Raw genomic sequence first — 23,164 nt, 5'->3', positions numbered from 1 at the left:
AAAAATCTCGTCTACAAAAATATATTTTGAAATCAAACTATTTCATTAAATGTTGTTGGTAATTTAAATTCAATATTATAGCAGAGAGCTCGCGATAGCAAAACTTCTAAAATTTGGCTCTTAAATGGACAGTCTCCCGAGAGTTGCTCTCGAGATTTACTTTGCAGAAGTACTCTCAGATGGACACGAATCTTAAGTCTTGTAGATAACAGACAGATTAGAGGGGACTGTCAGCGTTCTACCTCCGTCAACCACTAAATTATTTTAAGTGTATTTTTCATCATAAATATGCAAATTTCGAATTAAAAATGTTTCGTAATAAGCTTAAGGTAACGCTTTAACCATATTTTGTGTGTCCATATCTTCAAGAGCTGAAAAATTTTTTTTTGTTAAGAATGAGAAAACCCAGTTACCTATTTCAATAACCATTTATCAAATAACACATTTATTTGTTCAACGAAATTATACCATCAAGTTCGAAATCTCAAGTTCTATTCATTGGCTTTTTTACTTGATATACAAGTACAAGGACCGTATCACTTCTCCAATTTGAACATGTTTATTTAAAAGCACTTCAAAATGCAACCCCTTAGGTATATACAATGTCCAAATAGGTTACCATGTATAAATTATGCATGAAAACATGTGCAAAACACATCCCATACTATATAGTATACATATATAGGGACGAGGACTACGACGAGGACGACACTTTGACGTTTTGGATCCTTGACATTTTCCAGAAACACCATGTCATGTATTCAAAGCATGTGTCATGATACAATTTAAAATCATTTTGCACTTAGCTGTAGTCGTCCTTTTTTTGCGGATTTTCACACTTTTTCTACAAACGCCCTTCACAAGTTCCCCGCCCTTCTTTTCTCTGTGGTGTACCTTTACAAATAAACGAATTCACTCCTTCGAGGAACCCAAACTACATTATGCACCCTGATGGACAGGTCAAAGGAAGGGACACCTCCCAATCCCAACTCGTTCGTTCTTTGGTTCAATGTGCTTGGACATAACATATAAAAGTGAATCCTGGAATAAGGAAACAACAACAACAAAAAGCGAAACATCGTGTATGCTTTTTATTTTTTCATTCAGAGGTAGATCAAATACTTAAATAGTCAAGGAGCAGATTTTTGCACTTGGTGCTTTGTATTCGGGTCATGTCGGACTTTTTTGGGGATGCACCACAAATAAACTTATGTATAGTACTCGCAGGATCTAAAAGGATACATAATTTAAAACTACGCCAACGGTCAACATGAAATATGCAGTGAACATAAAATCCCCGATGCTCGATGCACATCTTCCATCTTTTTTTTGGTTTTCTTCTTCAATTTTCATCATACGCAGAAAGGTACACAAAGGATGTGAGTGGCTATATCAGGAATAGGAAAACGATAACAGTTTTTGGTATCGGGTACGTATATGCTAATACTCTTCAGGGATAATGTGCTTAGTTAGGTCAATCAACTTAAAAAAACAAAAAAAAAAAAGAACAAAAATAACAAGTTAAGGATCATTCATCCTGGGGGAAATGATTCGCTTCAATATGAATGGAAACATCCAAAATCCATATCGAAATGAAATCAGACCAACTAAATTCAACATAAGGTTGATGGGAGCAGTGTGCCTGTGCAATGCAATAATTAAAAAAATAGCACGAGTGCCAGGCACTCACTGTACTATATACCTATACCTATTCTTAGTGCCACTCAAATAATAAAAAGGATAGAAAAGAAGCTTCAAATTCAAATTTCCGCTGAAGTAGAAGAATCCTTGAATCCTTGAATTCCACCATCGTATCATCATTGCATTGGCATCGCAACCATCGCTGGAAATAGAAAAAGCCCCCGGATAAAACGACAAAATGAAATCAAATCTGTTTTCGGCGCGCTTACCCGTCGAGCAAAGTCGTCGTCGTGCCCTCTATCTTTGTAGTTTGTGTTTAGTGGGTGGCCTGGCCTGGCCCGATGCGATGGTTAAGGACTCTTAATATGACCCAGTGCACTGGAAATTGCACACAGAAGTCAAATTCTTCAGAAGAAGTGCACAGAAAGAGAGCTTTGTGGAGAACGAAAAATTGAAAAATTGAAAAATTTCTCCAAACACCAACAAAATAAAATAAGGGCAAAGCAAAATTGGGCCTCTAGCTTGTTCTTACTTTCTATTTCATTTTCAATTTTATCCAAGGGAATCCTTATGCGCTGGATGAAGCTAGATTGGCGGGAATACGCTTTGGGATAACTTCTCGTCGACCCTTTTATAAACCTACAAAAAAAAAACACCAACAGCAACAATGGCAATGCGGTCGTTGCATTTTGGAATAAACAAACAAGCTTATCACGGGGAATTACATTTTCATTTTTCAACTATTGGATTTGTTTTCTGACTGTCCTTCACAATATAAACAACACATACATACATGCATATATAGATAGTTGTTGTTTTTTGTTGAAGTTAAAACAATATGAAAAATGCACAGAGATACAGATGTGCCACTTTGTTTTGTATCTATAGAATTCTCCGTAGATTAAACTGAAGCCAAGTTTTAGATAAAAAAGACAAGAATAGCGTTGCCGTCTAGTTATAAATTGAAGTACAATAAATAATTTTTAAGCTATTATATTTTGCAGTCTATTCTTGTAAAGAGGATAAGGTTCACATAAAGTTTTCCTACAGTTTTAAATCTTAATTTTGTTCGTGCCACCACAGAAAAGAATGATCGTCCACATTGGCAACGCTGGCAATGACATTTTCGTGGAACTAGAAACAAATTCAATTTATATAACGCAACCCCAGAGGAAAAATCACTCTCAAAATAATTCATGTATGATGGAAATATATAGACCAAAGGCAATATTGGAAGAATGATAGTAAGGAAGCCATATTGGTGAATGAATGTTCAAAAAAAAAAAACAGAAAATAAAAGAATTGTAAGGTTTCGGTAGGAAAATACAAACAAAAAACAAAACCATTATTTTATAAGTTTACTGACCTAGTTTAAGACAGAAAAATGTGGTACATTTTACAGCTGTCAATTCGTCAAATCAAACTTTTACGAATCAGGATACGCATTTCATATTTTGACGGAAATGGCTGATTTTTCTCATTCAATATTGACTCTTAAGCACAGGTCCATTTACTATGTGTGAGTTATCGTAAATCACTGGGTTATTTTTCTTGATTGAAAGTGTGTTTATTGAAGTGGGTGAATCTTTTCAAGCGACGAATAACGATTTTTCTGTTTTTTAACAAAACTGTTTAAATAAAATTTTTTGAACGGTTTTCGTTCTTCTCGTAAAAAATTTGTCAGATAAATTATTCTTAAAAACGAAATAGTTTGCTTTCGAAATCTATTTTTGTGAACGGGATTTTTAATCGAAAAGCAATTTTTACCAAATTTAGTAGGATTTCTTAACAAAAATGTATTTCATATATAAACAAATACAAATTGGAAAAATCAGATTAATTTGAAGTCCACACTTTCTATTGTTCACGAGATATCGAGAATCGAACATCAATTTTTACAAAATTTGCGTTTTATTTTTTGTAGATTCTATTATTTTATGAACAAAACAAAAGATTGTTGGATTTAAACAAAAAATACTGAAAGTCGAACAGAATATTTTTCGTGATATAAAATCAGTTTAAAGCCAATATGTTTAATTTTTAAAAAGATATTTGAGTCGAAAATAAATGTTTACCAACTTTTACGAATGCTTTTTTATGGTTTTATGTTTTATACAAAAATAACTCTCAATTTGATTTTGTTCAAAATGTTATCGAATGTTGAAAACAATTTTTCTTATAAGATAAAATAAGTTTAAGGCGTCTTAAAGCTTTAAAGAGATATGTAAGTCAAAGGCCATTTTTAGCAGCCTTTATTAATTTTGTGTTAGGTTTACAATTTTTTGTAAGAAAACTGTCAATTCAATTTTTCCCAAAATTTGTCCGAATGTAAAAAACAATGTTTCTTACAAGATAAAATAATATGGAAGTCATAATTTTAAATTTTTGAAAAGATATTTCATTCAAAAATCAATTTTTAATTAATTTCAGTAATGTTTTTTTAGGTTTTTATTTTTTATAAAAAAAAACTGTTATTTCGATTTTTCCCAAAATTTAACCAGATGTTAAAAGCGTTATTTGTCGTTGCAAGAATCTCTGTTGGAGATTAAATTATTTTTTGTTCATACAGTTTTTGAGTTGATGAAAAATTTGTAAAAAACACCGATTGTTAGAATTTGTTTCCAAATATATATTTATTGGTATCGTATTACAATAAATACGGTCGACCATTTTTTTTCAACTAGTGATTATTTCGTGAATGGTAACATTTTCAGCTTATGACTGATTTGACAAATAATTAGTTTTATCCTTCTGCTGAACGAATATAGTTGTCTATACGCTTGAACAGCTCTGGGAACAACGCTCAGAGAAGATTCCGATTTTGCCAAAAAAAATCGTCGTTTCAGATGAAGCTCATTTTGATCTTGGCGGGTTTCTAAACAATAAAAATTGTAGCATTTGGGGCACAGAAAACCAGCACACATACATTTAAAAGCCGATACACCCACAACGAGCCACTGTTTGGTGCGGATTTTTGTCCATTGGGTAGATTGAGTTCAAACATTCAAGTTAAGGTTTTGAGCAGATTTGCGTTAGGTGCTTTTTTAATTTTTTGGGTCAGATCAAAACTAACAGTGGCCCCCATACAATTTTTTGGTCAAAAAACGAAAATTCGAATTTTCTCAAAAACAAACCAATAGATTCTTTTTTAATTTTCTACAAAATTTTGTTTTTTAACTTGGCTTCTTTTAATTAGAAAAACATATTTTTGTATTGCTCAGGAATGGTACGCTCATAGAATCGTTATTTTGTTTTTTTAATTTTCTCAGCAACTTATAGACTGATTTCAATATTTTTTTTTCTGAATGAGATTTATATTGCCTTAACAATATTTGATTATCAAAAATGGAATTGTTAATTGTTTGGATTTGTAAAAAAAATATTGAATTTTTATTTTTCAAAATTCTATATCTCAAAAACGGGTCAACATTTTTTTTCGAAATGTAGAACGTATATTTACAATCACTAAACAACTGCATACCAAAAATTTTCTTAGAACAAAATTGAAAAATTTTATATACACAAAATTAATTTGCAAAAAAAACGCTTCAACGATTTTCAAAAAAAAAATTGAAAAATTAAGGGTTTTTTGATTTATAAAATGGCATTTTAACTTTTGAAGACAAACTTGCTTTTTGGTAAAATGTTTGTACTTGTTCGTATGCTTATTTCTTTTAAAATTTAACGAAAAAAATAACCTGAACGTAAAAACTCCATGTTTGCCCTGAAAACTTGTATTAAAGAAGGAATGCGATTGGATTCTAGTAAGTAACTTCTACCTACCAACAACATTTCTTCATTTTCATCAAAGACATGTCTTTATCTATCTTTCTGCATTAAGCTGAGCACGCCAATGAACTATTCCTTATTCGTTCTAGACATCTACCTAACTACCAAACTAATAGGCGATCGCTTTACAATTTAAAAATACTTGTTCTTCCTCTTTCTTATCTTCAGATAATTTACTTTCCATCCTGGTTCTTCTAATATTGAACTAAAATAAAGCTATCCAAAGGAAAAGGCTTTGAACGAACTAGTTGAATATACAAACAATTGTTTTCGTTAAGTATGATTAAAATTTGTTTTCATTTCCGGGATGAGTTGTCCTGTGTCTTGGGATGAATCGCACTGTTTTTTTGACAAGTCAAATGATATTTATATCTTTGAAGACAAACTTATTTAACAGCTATATTTTAAAATCCTCTTTGCATACAGGAGCAGAGTGCGTGAAGTTAACCCCCCCTTTTTTGATTTTCCAACTTTGGAAAGTTGTTCCAGGTTGTTCCCGGTTTGTTCCGCATTGTTCAAAAGTTAATAAAACGTGATTAAGCACATGCACAGCAACCAAAACTTGGCTAATAACCTATTATTTACGCTGATGATCGATCTTTCAAAAAAATGTCGATTTTTTAAAAAAAAATATTTTAGCCTCCCTTTTCAAAAATCAAAAACTAAAAAAAGTGTTACAAGTCAAACCATACTTCTCCCAGCTCGTATCCAAATTTCGTCCAAAACCATAAGCAAATAAAGCTGAAGGCGCACAAAAACTAAACAAATAATATTCACCCTCCTCGAAAAATTTTAAAATTAAGCTGTATTCTTTCAGCAAAGTCCAAAATATCTTTAAGATTCCGACTCTATGAAATTAATAATGATTATGCCTACATTTAAAAACACATCCCCCACCCCCCTTTTACAAACTTAAAAAAAAAAACAAAACAAAATATAAAAAATATCTTTTAAAACATATATTTTTCGAATCTCATTTTTTTTAAAAATGGTTAGAACACTTTTTAGAATCTAAAAAAAATAAAAAAAGTTGGAATTTAGAAGAAGGGGCGCTAGAATTTTTTTCAAATTTTGCCCATATCTTTTAAAATTTTGATCATAGAGGCCCAAAAATTTGGAACAATGTTCAGAACAACTAGAACAACCTGGAACAATTTTCAAAAAATCGATTTTCGAAAAAGGGGGCCTAGGTCAAAAACAGTTTTTGTGGTCTAAAACCCCCATTTTCGAGTATTTTTCAAAAAAAATTTGGAACAATGTGGAACAAACCGGGAAAAATCTGGAACAACTTGAAAAATCAAAAAAAGGGGGGCTAAACTCACGCACTCTACAGGAGCAAGCTCGTGCGGCCCAGCCGTGCATTTTATTTAAATTGCTATTGTAAAGAAACGAAAAACTCAATTTTTCAGAGAGTCATTTTTGCATATTTCTGCATTATTATTTGTGTAACAAAAATTTATTTGATGTCGATATCTCTACTGGTTCTTGACCTTAATACGAAGAAAAACCTTCAAGAACGTACGGACGTACGAACAACGTACGTACGTACATCTTTCTAAAAATATCTTTTTTTTCTACGCTTGAAGCGTCGAGAAATGTTAAAATTTTCAATTTGACAAATCGGACCGATTACATTAACTTCCTATGCGAAATAAGTAATACAGAAAATGTATGGAATTGTAAAAATTTATTGCATCACTAAAATTATTATCCAAACACAACCTCGTTCAAGTTACTGAATTGGTGAATTATCTGGCTTCATTTTCCTAAATTCCATTATTGATGGTTGCGAACTATCGTTTCTGGACTTTTGACAATAGCTGTCCTTTACTAAAATAAAGTAAACATATGTCAAAACCCTTGGGATTTTAATAAGCAAGAGATTATGATTGTGGAATGAGCTGCATGGTTTGATGCATCATGGTTCATTTCAATGTTTCCAATGTATATTTTATTCTCGGCCACATTTTTGACGAAAAATGGTTTCACAATGCCGCCACATTAAAATTATAGCCAAACTGTCAATCTCTTTGAATTTTTGACAATAATATGCAGGATCACGAGTTTTATATGTGCCAATCTTGTTGGTGAACGTGGTTTCCGGGAAGAAAAAGAGACTCGAGAAAAAAATTGAATTTCCAAAAATCATAGTCCAGCTTAGCCCTAAGGAAGTACCCGTAGCGTGATTGTTAAGTGCAGGACTGTCACGCCAGAGATAGGATTAGACATGGGCACATGGCTTACAATAGGCCTTAAGGGAGTGGATGATAAAAATATGTCCAAGCGCCTACAAATGCTACTTTTAAAGTATAACAAAGCCCAAAACCTTTATGCATTATTCACCTCAGGCTATTGGTTGAAATAAATAGCGAGTTGATTTTCATGAATTTAGTTTCCACACTTTTGGACACTGAAGCCTCATTCTTGTCACGAACTTGGGTACAGCACGCGCGGTTTATGCTTCTTTTCTGCTTAGATGTATTTCAAAAACCAAACTGTTTAGTTACGCTGCGTTCACTTTCAGAGTTTAAAATTCAATATTATGCCTTTCAAGTGTTAATCGAGTATTTGTCAAGTTTTCTAGCGTGAAACAGTTATTACAGACAAAATTACATTTTATTTAAAAAACAAAAACTTTAAAGGGTATATTTATTGTTTTTTTTTTAATTATATCTAGATTAAGCATGAAAATAGCTAAAAAGTTTAATTTTGCATTGATCATTGCTCATTTAATATTAATCGACAACAGAAAAACACCTTGAATCATACGTTTTGCCAACAAAAAGCTATCTTATCGTTATTGCAATTAAAAGTTGGCGTGACAATTAAAATTGTAAACAAAATGTAAAATAATAAGATCACCTACGATTACCATATGTATAAAAGTGCCTCCAAAACATCAGATTTGTACTAAATTCATCAAATACTTGTCCGCTTAAAGCCAAATATTGAATATGAAGTACGGTGCAGTTATAACGGTATTTTCTTTGATTTGCCTAGTCAATCTAGTAAGTTACATAAACGCAAAATAATTAAAAATTTCATCCTTTTTTTAATTCTAACATTTTTCAAAATTTATATTTTAAGGTCTCTGCAAATGAAAATGCACATGAGGACATTATTAATTACGTTAAAGGAGTAATTGAAGGATGTAAAACAAAAATGAATACCCCTGATGATATTTTCGAAGATGTATGGACTGGTAAATATGATAAAGGTGGAGCTAATGAAATGGGCATGTGTCATATCAATTGCATGATGAAAGAATTCGGAGCTTTGAAAGATGGCAAGGCGGAGGCATTTGAAACTTTTAAGGAACATATGCATGAGGAAGAAGCCAAAGAAGTTTTGGAAAAATGTCAACAGGAAACTGGTGAAACTGATTGTGAGACAGGTTATAAGGTTTATATGTGCATGAAAGCTAATTCTGAAAAAATGTTCAAACCACAATAATAATGCAAAAAAGGATAATTAACTATTACTTAAATACTTATTTACTTTATTAAAATAAGGGGATTGGTATACCTTTTTATACCATAATAAATAATGTATGAACATAAAAACAACCAGTGATATTTTTTAAATATTATTGTATTGAAGAAATAATGAATCTTTTAACATGTTTTACAGTCACCAAAAGTCTTTTAAAGGATTTTAGTAATTATGCTTTTAACAACTTATCATGCACCTGTCACAAAAACTAGGAGTGCTTAATTATTTTCAGCTTTTTCGTAAATTCGAATGAAGTGGAATTAAAATTAAAAATTTGTTTAAATGATTTTTCTTAAATTACTGCACAGCAACAAAATTTTCGACAAAAATTAAAAAGACAAAATTTTCATACGAATTAAACTGATAACTGGCTATTATTGCAGTCCTCAAAAATCAGTAGAAGTAAAGTACGCCATTAAGTATGCCAACAGTTAAAATTTAATCTGCAATTGCAGAAATAGAATCTAAGCAATTGAAGGCAATATTTTCAGTTCCTCTCACAAATATTAGTCTTAAAAATCACTTTGATAAAAATAGAAATTTCGCTCCGCTCTCCGTTCGAGTTCTGTTCATCAACGCTGGCAAAGCCACTGCATAAGCTTTTTCATCGGTCCTACTCCTTAGGTCTCGTTCCGAGAGGATGAAAACCATCATTTGTTTAGCCTATCCCCAAAAATATGAATCTTCTTCAACCTCTTATTACCGACTAATTGCACTTACGTACCTTCTTTGCAAGGTAATGGAAACGTTGATAAATTATCAGCTCAAGAAATATCTCGAAAATCGAATACTTCTTAATGACCGACGATGCGGCTTCCGCTGCAAAAGCTTCATTGGTGATCTCATGGTTCATCTCACCGAAAAGTGAAGCAAATCTTAACATCTTTATAAAGAAAGTAAGATTATTGCACTTGAAGTTTCAAAAGCATTTTATAGGGTTTGGCATCAGGCTCTATTATCAAAAATGCGTGCTTTCGGCTTTTATCAATCAATCCTTCATTGGATTAGTAATTACTCGAATCGTTTAATACAATAAGTATTGAATGGGTTCAAAATTGAAAACCACACAATAAATGATAAATAAAAAAAAATCTCATTTCTCAATACATTGCTTCGCTGACGATAATACTCTTAGCTTTTCATATTTGCTTTCAGAATCACATTCTTTTTCTTGGGGTGTGGAGCTGCAACGATATGATAGCTCAGTAAATTCCGACCTAAATCTAAAAATTCCGACAATGGGGAACAAAACACCGCATGCAATTTAATTCTTCGAAAACCCAATGCTGTCTTGTATCTTTAAAGTGAAATATACCTTCCTTGTCATTATCCATGGATGGCACTTGCATCGAGGAAACTGAATATCTCGATAATCTCGAAGTCTGTACCACCAACCACCTCTTGTGCAACGATTTCATACGCGATGCCGTCAAAAATGCCGTGGGTTTTCTAAGGCGATGCAAGAAGTTTTTCTCCCCTACTGATCTGGCTGTTATCTACAAGACTTATATACTTACGGCGAAGGATTGAGTACAACTCCCATATCTGGATTCGTGCTCCTGCAACGTACTTAAGCCTCCTCGAAAGTATTTAACGTAGAGCATTTAAATTGATTGGTGATAATACTACCATAAAATTATTTACGTCGCTTTAACATCGTCGTAAAGTTTCTTGTCTCTCCAATTTTTACAGTTATTTTAACGGTTTATGCTCTAGAGAAATAGCCAGCTGCATTCCTTTCCTTAGGAATGCTCATCAGTATACCCTCGAGCCAAACTTCGGTCGTACAGGTCAAGTACAGAAATTATTTCTTTAGCCGTACATCGCGAATGTGTAATGCCTTACCACACTCTGTCTTTTCCAGCCGTTCCAATATTCAGGAAATCAAAACCAATGTGCACCGATACCTCCTTTCAACCCTCTCTCCAATTCCTAGTACCCACACTGTGTCCTTAGATAATAACAATAAGGGTAGTAATATAACCTTGAGTGTGCTTTTATTATAAGAAAAGTTAAGGTTAAACCATGCTTTTTTGATATTATAATATTAAAGCTGACAAATTGTTTGTTTTTTTTTTTACTTTTGAAGAAACTGTAGTCGTTCGAGAGAGCGACGAGAAAGATACCCTAATGAAACTTTAATCATTCGTTATGGAAATATAGTTCGACAAATCAGTTTTAAGACTAACATCAATAGCTTTTAAGGCTGTTTTTACTTTACCATGAAAAGATGTTTTTTTTTTTTGTTTTTCGAGCAAAATCAATTTAATTACAATTTTTGACCATCGCACCTAGAAATAGTTTTTTTTGTTGTTCATCTTTAAGAGTTCGATAAAAAACATTTAATGATAATTAAAAAATTGTAAGGAATCATATTTTATTTCCAGGTTTTGGTAAAAAAAATAAGTAAAAAGGTGTAAAATTTTGCCCAATTTTCGTCCCAAAAATAAAGGTTATCTGAAGTTGAAAAAGATTCAAAAGAGGATCACTTACCGTTAAAATTTTGCTCCTCGTTTGAACCTAATAGCAAAAAGATTCATCTTGACCATAGCTTTTTTCTTTGTTCATTTACTCTCTCTCTTTTTCTCTGATACTTTATTATTATACTTTCTTTCACTTTCTTTCTTATTTGCTTTTCTCTCTCGATCTCTCTCTTTCTCTTTTCTACTTGCTTTTGATCTTTCTCTTCACTCTTTTTCATTTTATTTTTTAGGAAGCTTTTTTGAAAAAATAATATAATTTATATTTTAAATGTATTCTTTTTTATTCATAAACGACAATTTTTTTATTAACATTAATGATTAATTTAAAAATAATAATTCTTCGTCGAAATCGTCTTCTTCGTCGTCGTTGTTGTCCTTGCCGTTGACTTTACTAGCTCCTTCGTTACCATTTTTCAATGAAAACTACAGTGACAACAAATGAAGCAGGTACACGACCAGGTAGGCTTTTTTTAAGTATGAAAAAAGGAAATGTTGATAAAGTTTCATTTAGGACGATATCACAAAGTATGCGTAGAAAAACATAAAGAATTCGAAATATTCATGTAGGATGAAAAGAGGACGATAAAAATTGTTTAGGATGATATGAGGTTCATTTTTCTGAGGAGAAAAAATTCTTCTAAGGACCAGAATAGGTCCAGAATTTCGACTGGGGTAAATTAAAGTTTTGTTTGAGAAATGAAATGGCATTTACATTTTTCAAAACAATTTTTATTAGGTACATTTTTAAGTTCGAAATTTTTTTAAACATATGAAAAAATATGATATATATATGAGCAAGTTAGAAACTAATTAATGAATTATGGGTGGGGCCACAGTTCATAGAGAACTAGATCCTAATGACTCACAACTCTCAACCATTCCTATTTGAGAGTCATTTCGGAGATGGATGTTACCCACAGTTTTGTGTGCCGAATCCGAACAACTTAACTGAGAAAGCATTTTTCATGATGGGAATTACTCTTGGAGAATTTGTCAATTCCCCGTTAAAGGCAGTTCCTGGGAAAAAAGCTTTAGGTGGCACTGGCAGGGATGACACGAAATTCCTACACACTATCCACCACACCACGGGGATCACGATGGAAACTAATAACAAAATCAAACATTTTGGCAATTTCTCAAAAAAAAAACTTCCCGATAGATTCTCATAAAATGTTTAAAATTAATTTTTCATAACTTATAGATTTTTCCAATATAAATAATATTTTTTTTCTCCCTAAGGGTTACCCCAAAGGACTTTTAATTTGTTATTTAAGTGTCTCATTTTAAATGATTTGTTTCTTAATAAGCTCTTAAAATTATTTAATTATTAAACATTCTTGTTTTTCATTTGATTTTTAAAAACTTTAATCACAATCACAGTTTTTTAACGAAGTTCAATCGTAAAATGAAAATGTATTAGAACCACATATTATTAGCTGTCCACAGCTACGAGTATATATTCATTATTCTTTTATTTCGAACACTTTATCAGAATGATAGTGTAAACACAAAAAAACTCTATAGCCTGCCTCACATTCATCATCATATGTCTTCTGCTGACATCTTTCCAAAAGATATCTGGCTCCTTCCTTAAGATAGCGTTTAAAAACTTCAAATACATTTTGGTCTCCACCTTTCAGAACACCAAATTCTTTCATCATACAATTGACCTGACACCTAGCGAGCTGAGTGACATCCATTCGATAAAAATTACCAGTAATTATTTGGTGTATAAGTTTATCAGGAGTATTCAATTTCGTTTTACATCCCTCAAGAATTCCTATTAGGTACGTAGCTAAATCCTGCTTTTCATTTGTAGAAACCTTTAAACATTCAAACACATAAAAAGTATAAACGTTAAAAAAGGACATGCTTTCTTATATATAACTTTGTCATTTTATCTTACCAAACTTTTTAGGCAAACCATAGAAAATAACGTTAGGGCTACAGTGTACTTCATAATTTCAACCTTTAACGGTCAAGTATTTCAAATCAATTTAATGGTGACTTGTCTATTGGTGGGACTTATATAAGCATACATTGCATTAACTAATGTGTTACGTGATCTTATTATATTAAATTTTGTTAACAATTTTAATTGTATGATATGTTAATAATTCATAACAAGGATATTGGTTTTTGTTAACAAGTCGATAATGATTTAATTGATTGTTCTGTTCTCTAGTGTTTTAATGAGTGATGTTCTATAAAACGTACAGGTATAACTTCTTGTTTTAAGTGTTGTTCTGGGTTTTATTTAGCTGAACTCAAAGTTGCTATCGATTTTATTATTACTTTTATAAAAATACAAGTATTTGTTTGTTGTTATTTTTAACCGCTTCTAAAATGTCTATTGTTATTCAACACAATAGGTTTAAAACAATTTCTAAGATAACCACTATTTAAAATCCCTTTGTTTTGGCTTTGTATGAAATTATTGATTAAATCAATTCTCTTCAATTAAACAAACAATACAAAAATTTCAAAAAAATTCTCGATTAATCTGTTTCGAAGCTCTTTTTTCAGTTTTTTCAGTAACGAGTATTCAAAAACCCAACCAGTTTACTTCTAATTCTGAAATATAACAGTTAACAAAAATGAAGAAAATTACATTTATTGGTAAAGAATTTATTGTACTTATATTTTTCATTTCAAAAGTATGTAGGTATTCATTTATTTTTCACTTCGATTTTAATAAAAATTTACTTTTCTAAAAGGTTTATGGTGAATTTCAAAGTGAAAATCTTCATGTGATTAACTATGAATCCGGAGAAATGTGCAAGGCACATATGGGGTTAAAAGATGATAAAATCTTAACAGATCTTCAAGATGGAAAGTACAATGAAGAAAATGCTGTTTTGACTGCTAAGTGCTTAGCAAAATGTATTTTAGAATATTTACAGATTATTGAATTCGGTGAATACAGCGCAAAAAGAATATTTAATTTATTTTTCTTCAATGGATATCTAAGTGATTACGATGCAAAAGATTTAGCTGAAAAATGTGAAATTGAATTGAATGAAGATGATGTATCTTGTGAGAAACAATTTCAAATTTTTATATGTCTGCGAAGTAATCAACACATATTGGGTCATTGATTTTGAAATTTTTTAAATCTTTTATATGGTAAATTTAAAATAAATATGTTTCTGTAAAATGTCGTAAGTTTTTCAAATTAAAAAATATATTTTATGTTTTATAAATTTGGTTGTAAAAACTTATTAAGAGATGGAGCTCTTATTGGATTGTAAAACGTTTTATAGAATTATAATAGAATCCAACGAACTAGAAGATATATTTAATTATCTAATTAAGAAAAAGATAGTATGTAAAAAATAAGTTTTATTATGTTCATACCTTTCAGATAAAATAACAAACTACATTGGTTTAATAAGAATAAAAGTCCATACTTTTATCAAGAGGTTATTCTTTTGGATGTAAACAATTATAAGAGATAACAACATAACACCATATACTTTTTCTATAATGACGGATTTTTGTTTAGTCTTAGAAATTAAATATTTTATGGTGGTAAAAGGATACTAAGTATACTTTTCTGCAAATAACGGAATTATTTTTATATAACTGTCGTGAGATCATATTGAATCTCAGTTCTACACGTGTAATATTATAATAATTTTACTTGCGATCTATAGGAACTACAATGTTTCAACAGTGGCGCTTCAGAAGTATAGCGACAGGGACAGCTATATTTCTTGCCACTTTTTCGACATTTCAGTAAGGTTTACCATTTCATGGTTGAAAGCTATACGAGCCAACAACTAGTCGAAATTATTAAAATTTTCTACCGATGTTCGGAGTCAGTGGCCTCATCGTTAAGAGCGCTACGTTCAATATATTATGGTCATCATAATCGTCCTAGCAAATCAACAATTGATTGTGTAGTGGACAAATTTTAATCCACAGTACAAAATGTTCCCCTACCATTGAGATAAGGAAGTGGCCCTAGTGTTGTAAATATTTCTGCCTCTGAGGCTTCAGTTGCAGAAAGCCCAAATATGTTAGGCATTTCTGTGACGTCATTGTGACGAATTTTGCAAAAAAATCTTGGCCTACATATATACAAGATTAGATTGACTCAAGAACTGAAGCCGCTTGGCCACCAGAAGCGTCGTATGTACATATGTTCGTGAATTGGGCTGAGCAGCTACTTTAAAATGATTCGGATTTTCACCGCAAAATCATCTTAAGCGATGAGGCTCATTTCTGGCTAAATGGCTTCGTCAATAAACAAAATATGCGGTATTGGTCATGCAGCAATCCACATGTACTCCAGGAGTCATCATTGCACTCCGAAAAAATTACTGTTCGGTGTGGTTTATGGGTCGTACTTTTTCCGTAATGATCAAGACCGGCACGTTACTGTGAATTTGGATAGCTACCGTTCAATGATAACCGAATATTTTTGCCCCAATTTTATTATAAGCATTTGGAACTCATGTGGTTATAACAGGACGTTGCAGCCAGCAGCGCCCCAAGCCATACAGCAAATGTCACAAACAATATAATGTTATCTCACGAAATGGTTCAGTCGCTTGGCCACCTCGGTCGTGCGATTTGACGCCGTTAGACTGTTTTCTGTGGGACTACGTCAAGTCTATGGTCTATTCCAACAAGCCAGCGACGATTGATGAACTTCGTACGAATATCGAAAGTGAAATTGCAGCAGTATCGGCCGATTTATGCTTGAAAACAGTCGGATATCGGGTTCAGCGTCTGGACTTCTGCAAGCGTGACCGCAATGTGGACATGAAAAAGAAATCGAGCTCCATAGATAATGGCATCCTACTTTCATAGAAATAATGAATTTCATTAATATCCAAAACCGTTTTTGTTTTAATAAATATGATTTAAAATCATGAAAATGAAAATAAAAATAAACCCGCGTAGGTGTTCATATATGCGTTTCGCCCCGATGTAATGGTTGGGCTCATCAGAAGATGACCATTACATATTGTCTCGACGCATATTTTCTCGAATAAATCGAGATTCCATATAATCTGAGCTACATAGAGCTACTGTGAATTATATGGCTGCTACAAGTCTTCAAAGAAGATAAATTTTAGCTATTTTTGTTGCTTTGCTATGAGACTTTTGAAGATGAAATATTTGACTGTTTCATTTAAAAAAAAAAACGTTTATATAGCTCTCATACTAAAAAACATCCTATATGGCTAAAATAAGGTTCATACACATTTTTGAAAACGAGATTTTAATCAAATATGACGTGACGATGTCAAATATGACAAAAAGTTAGAAAAAAAATGCGTCCCCTAATGTCATCCGTCTGTCCTCGCCCCTAAAGCTCATACACAGTGTTTGGTAAAATATCGAATTTTCTCAAATGCACATACTCTCATATTGTCTATATAATATTTGATGACCAAAAACTTCAATGTATCTGTTTTTGATTAAAAAAAAAAACATTTTTTTTCAATATTTGGTACATCAAGAACGGGTAAAAAGTTTTTTTTTACGAAAATAAATAAATTGTGTTAATATAAAATAATTTTAAACTTCAAATTATAGGTACTATTTTTAAATAGATTCATTGGGTTCAATAGCAAGTGCGTGCGATCCAGTCTCGCATTTTATTTTTGAATATACACAACTTTTGTCAACGTCAAAGTTTATAATATAGGTAACATTTAATTGAAGTAACTTTTGGTATCGATTGGCTCTAGACATTTTCGGAGCCAAACAAATTTGTTCCTTTTGTCTAGTAGACAATAATAGACACACAGGGACATATTCATAATCATATTGGAGACCTGGAGACCAAATTTCTTGAAATCCTTGAAATCGTTCTGTTGACTGATGCTTTAGAAATGCCATGAAAGTCGCCTATTGCAACAAAATATTTACTTATTCCCTTTGCAGAAAACATTACATTACCTATGTCACTTTTGCAAATATACCGAACGTAAAATCTAAGTGCTGTTAAGACTTGGAGACTTGCAGATTTTGGCAAACCAATCTTCAATATTTAGAAGGGCAAACTTAACTTAATGCATTTCAAAATCAATTAGGGTTAAGCCCTCTTACGTTTTCTTATGTCTGGTGTCATTCCAACATGCAGCAGAATTCCAACATCGTAGTCAACTAAAGGTTGTCGTTTAAAAATGGGTTCAAAGCGTCCACAAATATCACAAACTTTTTTCACTATGCATTTTATGGTTTTTGTCTAAAGTATTTCCTAACTTGAAAAATAATTTTCTTATCTTTAGAATTATTAAGTTTTAGTCATTTAAGTTGTAAAATACAAGAAAAAATACAAATGAAAACTTTTTAATAATTCAAATTTGATATTTTAAAATTAGAGCAATTCAAATAAAATTGTAACTTTTATACACCAATTAAGTCAGTAAATTAAGGTGCGGTTGCTCGAATAGGAGTTAAAAGTAAGAAAAAAAGATTTAATTTTATTTGCACTGTTGATGAATAAGCTTTTTTTTTTAATTTTCTTATGCAGGTTAATTAGCAGATATTCAATTGAGGTCAGACGACTGGTTGTTAGGTCTTATGACAGTGATAAAAAATGTTTACCAACTAATGAGGTCCATATTCATCCAGATGCATTAAATACAGTGCATCCAAGGTAATTACATTATTCTAATGAATTCAGTAAAGTTTAGCGAAATCTTTCAAATTTACTTACTGAGTCGGGTATTCAATTTGTGCGTCCATTCAAAAACATATAATTCTACACATAATTCATTTCTTCAATTGGTAAAATATGACGACCATGACATTTCTCATAGATCTCACCAGTCGTGTAAGTTTTTTTTTATCTATTTCTAAGTATCTTCAAATTAAATATTCATAAACCTACCTATAATTCAACAGAGAGTAAGAATTCCAGTTCTTTTATGTAAAACAGAAACTCAACAACATTAATATTGGGATGCATTCGCATTATGCATAGATTTGAAAAATGCAAAAATCACTGCAAAAGAGGGTTATGGGAAAATACAGTCTTATTATCGTGATTTGAACTTAATGATATGCGCTTAAGTTATCAATTTTACTTTTTAATATTTATGCACTGCACTGATTATGTCTAACCTACATCATGTAATTTTTAAATGTAAATTCTTTTTATTAAGATCAGTTAGAGTTAGTATTGTAAAATTTTTGACATTTTTGGATAATTTTAGAGAAATAAAGAGTTTAAGTTGTAAATTTCAGAACTGTTTTCAAACATTTATATACATCTCAGTATATAAATTACTTTTCATGATGTTGTATGCTATGGACTCCTAAACTACTTAAACGATTTTAATCTAATTATAACACAATTTTATTTTATTGCTGTTGGCTGGATTGAGTAAGTATTCAATATATGGCGCTATGTCAAACATCCAGTCGTTTTATTAAAGCTACAATTTATTAGCTTAACCACTATGCGCATCCACCAGAACTTTAGAAGATTTAAACAGCAATAATAAGCTTTTCGGTGGTGCTCCTTTACTTTTTTCTAGTGATTTCCGCCAGACCTTACCAGATAAACCTCACTCCGTTTTCGTGGATTACATTAATGCATGTTTGAAACCATAATTCTTAAGGCGAAGTGTTGGCCATTGACGATAAACAGCACATACGATTAAAAAATGATCCATTACCAAAAATATTTTCTGGAAAGCCACTAAGTAATCTTAAATTAAAGATTGGTTCACCTTTTATTCTCCTACCTAGGTTGAATACACCTTTATTTTGCAACCCTTTAGAAGGTTTCAAGTCTCAAGGCTAAGCAATGTCCATTTGTCTATTTGTGATTTAGATTGGGAAAATCCATGTTTTTCTCATGGGCAGATATATGATGCATAAGACAGGTTAAACAAAAATAATTTGCACTGATTATTGCTAAATTAATTGAAATTAAAAGTACTTATAACTCGAATAATAAATATAATTATGAGAAGATTTTGAACCCCCTTACTTAATCATTTATAAGTTTAACTGTCAAATGTTATTTTCTAAAAACTTTGTAATATACTCATTTGTTACAAATTTGAATGAAAATAATAATACATTTTGAATTTAATTCTTTTGTGCGAAAATTTTGATCAATAATTGTGTTCAAAGTACTTCCCCTTCAAATCCAAAACCAGAAAAGGTATATACCAGTTTTAACGTTTTTGTTCGTAAATAATAATTTAATTGTAATTATAATTAGAAAATCGGACCTAAAGTGTGCCATGCTTTTTAACAAATGGCATTTAGGTATGTTAAAAAGCATGATGGTGCCCATGCATGATGTTCTCCTACCGTTCCCCTAAAGTAGTTTACAACAATGTTTTATGACAAAAAAAAGTTAGCCACAGCAACGCATGGCTGGGTTAACTAGTATACAAGTAAAGAGACTTTACTAATTATTTTAAATATAATAAATAACTTAACAAAGAAATACGAGTACTTTAAATTTATACGCCTTTTATCATGATATCTATTTCTTCCCATACAGATTCACAACGACGTTAATATTTTATTGAAATTATTTTTGAAATTGCAACTATTTTTAAAATGCAAGTATAAAGGAAGTACCATGTATACCAGCAGTTTCTTTAAAATTAAATGAGAATTTTGACACTGAAAAATAATATGCCAACACTTTGAAAACGATTAAACACAAAATTATCAAAAAGATAGCTCGACTTCAAACCCTGAAGAAAAAAACTACTTAAACTACGTTGTATTCCATAATTAATTAAGGGAAAAATTAATTCTGTAAGTTAAATTGCATTTTTTGAAAACAAACTATTATTTCGTCCGCATTCAATTGCTATAAGGAATATCTCTAATTTCATTGTTGGCTAAAAGTTTAAAAGTAAAACATTACATTACACTACTCTGTAAATGTACAGAGTAGAGAACACAGCACCTTGAGCGCAAGACTATGTAAGATGATAACAACACAAGACAGGAGGACAGAGGAGAAAGAACACTCATGACAAAAAAAACAGAGGCTGTTCTAGTTTTTAAATATTTTTTAAGTAGTTTTAAGTAATTTTAAGTAGTATTATTGCTTTTGGTTAGTTTTAAGTAGCTTAAGTATTATAATCTTGGGTTAGATCCCTGCCTATGCAATCTAAAGTATTTTCACTGGTACTGCCTCTGCGAGGAATTGACAAATTCTCCAAGAGTAACTCTTGTCATGAAAAAGTGCTTTCTCAAGATTAGCCGTTCGGATTCGGCATATAAACTGTAGGTCCCCTCCATTCCTGACAACACTACTCGCACACAGAAATGGTTGAGAGTTGTAATACACTAGGCCCTAGTTCTCAACGGACTGTTGCGCCACCCAATTTTTTTTTTTACAAGTATTATAATTTACTTTATTTTATTATAATTTAATTATAATGGGTTTCGATTTTCTTTTCTTATTTAGTTTTAAGTTTTATATAAAATAAAAAACAAAGATAAAGGTACCCATTTTTTTTAATGTATACATTTTCTTGTTTTAAGATTAAGTTCTCGTAATTTGGCATTAAAAGTGTTCTTAGGCCGAAAAGCAGCAGTTATGAGATAATGGATTAACTTAGAGCACCAGCATAAGGCCAGTAAGATATTTTTTAAGTTTTTGAAATGTACGCTAGTTTTTTTAAGAATTTTTGTCTTAAGACAGTTTTAAGATATTGTTTAAAAAAATAAAAAGAGGCTGGGATGCGACCCACACTGATAACTTCCCATCCCGTCTGTCAATTTGTCTTGCTTAAAAGTTTGTCTAAATGTACTCGTATCAATTTTTACCAAATTTGCGTACTATTTTGTATGAAAAAAACGATATTTTCTGTGAAATAAAATAAGTTTGAAGCCAATATTTTTCATTTTTGAAAAGCTTATTGATTCGAAAGTAAATTTTTACCAAGTTTTAGTATGTTTTTTTTTAGAGTTTTATTTTTTGTAAAAAAACATTCAATTCGATTTTTTTCTACATTTTTCAGAATGTTAAAAACAATATTTCTTACAAGATAAAATAATTTTGCAGCCTATATTTCAAGTTTTTGAAAAGATATTTGAATCGATATTCAATTTTTTTCAACTTTGAGTAATGTTTTTTTTAGATTTTTATTTTTTATAAAAAAAAACTGTCAATTCGATTTTTCTAAAAATTTTATCAGATGTCAAAAACATTATTCTTCGTTGCACAAAATTGTTTTGGAGATGAAATCGTATTTAAGTGGTAACATTTTGGAGGTGACAAATTTTTTTTTCAGTTTTTTTTTTATTTATAAAAAAACCGTTAAAAGAATTTTTTTTTCAAAAAATATACTTCTTTGATATCACATTTAAATATATTATATAAAATTTAATTCAAGTCTTTAGCGTTTTTGGTTCGTAAGATATTTAGAATTAACCAAAATTTTCACCTTTTTTCCAAACTGCTATGGTAAAAAAACCACCCACGCAATTTTCGTGAGAGCTCTTTCTGCATCTTTCTGCCTTATTATCTGTATAACAAAATTTATTTGAAATCGATATCTCTTCTGGTTCTTGAGCTATGGACAACTAAAAAAACGTCGCGAACCTACGGACGTACGAACGTACGTACACACGCACGCACAGGCATTTTTCTAAAAATCTTTTATTTCGACTCTAGGGACCTTGAAACGAACGTCGAGAAATGTCAACATTTTCAATTTAAAAAAAAGATGAACATTTTGGTTAAACATTTTTTTTACAGAATAAAAACTTAAAATAAATTCTTAAACTTGTTAAAACTTTACTTTCGCCTCAAATATTTTTCAAAAGTTTGAGATGTTCCCAACTAATTTTATTTCATTTAACATTTGGTAAAATGTCAAGAAAAATCAAATTGACAGTTTTTTAACAAAAAATTAAAACTTTAAAGACAACAGTACTACAATTTGGTAAAAATTTACTTTCAAAAATTAAAAATATTGGCTTCAAACTAATTTTATTTCACAGAAATTATTGTTTTTGAAAATAAATAAATTTTTTATTAAAATCCAACTGTCAGTTTTACCATAAAAAAAAAAAATCTTCGAAAATAGTACTTATGCAAATTAGGTAAAAAACTGATGTTCGCGGTTCTATATATCTCGTGAACAATAGAAAATATTGACTTCAATTTAGTTTAATTCATCCAATTTGTACCTATTTGTTTTTATAAGAAATACACACTTTTAAGAAATGCTACTAAAGTTGCTAAAAATTTGTTTTCGATTAAAACCGATTAAAAACTCGTTAACAAAAAAAGATTTTGAAATCAAACTATGCCTTTATATGCAAAATATTTTTGGTAAATTGTTGAGAATAGTTTATCTGACAACTTTTTTAACAAAGCACGAACAACTTAAAACTTTTAAGCAAAACAAATAGATCTTAAAATATATTTGAACAATAAGAGAAAAAAAAAACAAATAAGAACCAAGCGCCCATATTCTAAACAATTACTGTTTCCAAGAAAAATGTAATCGATCATCAAATTCAAACACCAGACCAAAAAAAAACAATGACTAAACAAATACTATTGTGTATTCTTCGTACCTAGTTTAATTTTGTTTAAATTTGCCGGTAACTATATACACAACAAATATTATACAAGTCATTTAAAATAAAAGAAATTTATGCAAACACAAACCCGTTTACTTTTTGTTGAATATCTGAGTGATTCTTTTAGCTATTAAATCTTCAAATAAAAACCATGTCTTTGCCGCTGAAGCTGTTGCTCGCCGTCAAAACATACTTAAAATTCATCATCAATTGGCTCCAAA

The 23,164-nt window shown here is 30.8% G+C and overlaps 2 protein-coding genes and 2 long non-coding RNA genes across 4 annotated transcripts; 2 read left to right on the top strand and 2 right to left on the bottom strand.

Annotated features, from left to right (window-relative positions):
* Window positions 1-7,100: 7,100 nt before the first annotated feature.
* On the bottom strand, window positions 7,101-8,166 carry LOC129942182 (uncharacterized). Its single transcript, XR_008780984.1, has 2 exons — window positions 7,774-8,166; window positions 7,101-7,726 (listed from the first exon to the last, which is right to left on the bottom strand). It is a non-coding gene; the product is annotated as an uncharacterized LOC129942182 (long non-coding RNA).
* Window positions 8,167-8,285: 119 nt separating this feature from the next.
* LOC129942180 (general odorant-binding protein 56a-like) lies at window positions 8,286-8,996 on the top strand. Its single transcript, XM_056051020.1, has 2 exons — window positions 8,286-8,438; window positions 8,518-8,996. Exons 1-2 carry the CDS (start codon window positions 8,385-8,387, stop codon window positions 8,881-8,883), a joined length of 420 nt encoding a protein of 139 aa, XP_055906995.1. The 5' UTR covers window positions 8,286-8,384; the 3' UTR covers window positions 8,884-8,996.
* Window positions 8,997-12,832: 3,836 nt separating this feature from the next.
* LOC129940026 (uncharacterized) lies at window positions 12,833-13,686 on the bottom strand. Its single transcript, XR_008780601.1, has 2 exons — window positions 13,312-13,686; window positions 12,833-13,228 (listed from the first exon to the last, which is right to left on the bottom strand). It is a non-coding gene; the product is annotated as an uncharacterized LOC129940026 (long non-coding RNA).
* Window positions 13,687-13,913: 227 nt separating this feature from the next.
* LOC129940025 (uncharacterized) lies at window positions 13,914-14,538 on the top strand. Its single transcript, XM_056048249.1, has 2 exons — window positions 13,914-14,062; window positions 14,123-14,538. Exons 1-2 carry the CDS (start codon window positions 14,003-14,005, stop codon window positions 14,501-14,503), a joined length of 441 nt encoding a protein of 146 aa, XP_055904224.1. The 5' UTR covers window positions 13,914-14,002; the 3' UTR covers window positions 14,504-14,538.
* The last annotated feature ends 8,626 nt before the right edge of the window (window positions 14,539-23,164 follow it).

The sequence above is a fragment of the Eupeodes corollae genome, chromosome 1, assembly GCF_945859685.1.
Source record: "Eupeodes corollae chromosome 1, idEupCoro1.1, whole genome shotgun sequence".
Lineage (NCBI taxonomy): Eukaryota > Metazoa > Arthropoda > Insecta > Diptera > Syrphidae > Eupeodes > Eupeodes corollae.
Note: the sequence above shows the minus strand (reverse complement) of the source record. Positions and strands in the feature narration are given on the sequence as shown.

Bases quoted from the DNA above. Each gene is read 5' to 3' on its own strand.
- LOC129942180 (XM_056051020.1), top strand. From the start codon at position 8,385: ATGAAGTACGGTGCAGTTATAACGGTATTTTCTTTGATTTGCCTAGTC. The intron at 8,439-8,517 runs GTAAGTTACATA...TTATATTTTAAG, and splicing joins TGATTTGCCTAGTCAATCTA to GTCTCTGCAAATGAAAATGC.
- LOC129940025 (XM_056048249.1), top strand. From the start codon at position 14,003: ATGAAGAAAATTACATTTATTGGTAAAGAATTTATTGTACTTATATTT. The intron at 14,063-14,122 runs GTATGTAGGTAT...CTTTTCTAAAAG, and splicing joins TTATATTTTTCATTTCAAAA to GTTTATGGTGAATTTCAAAG.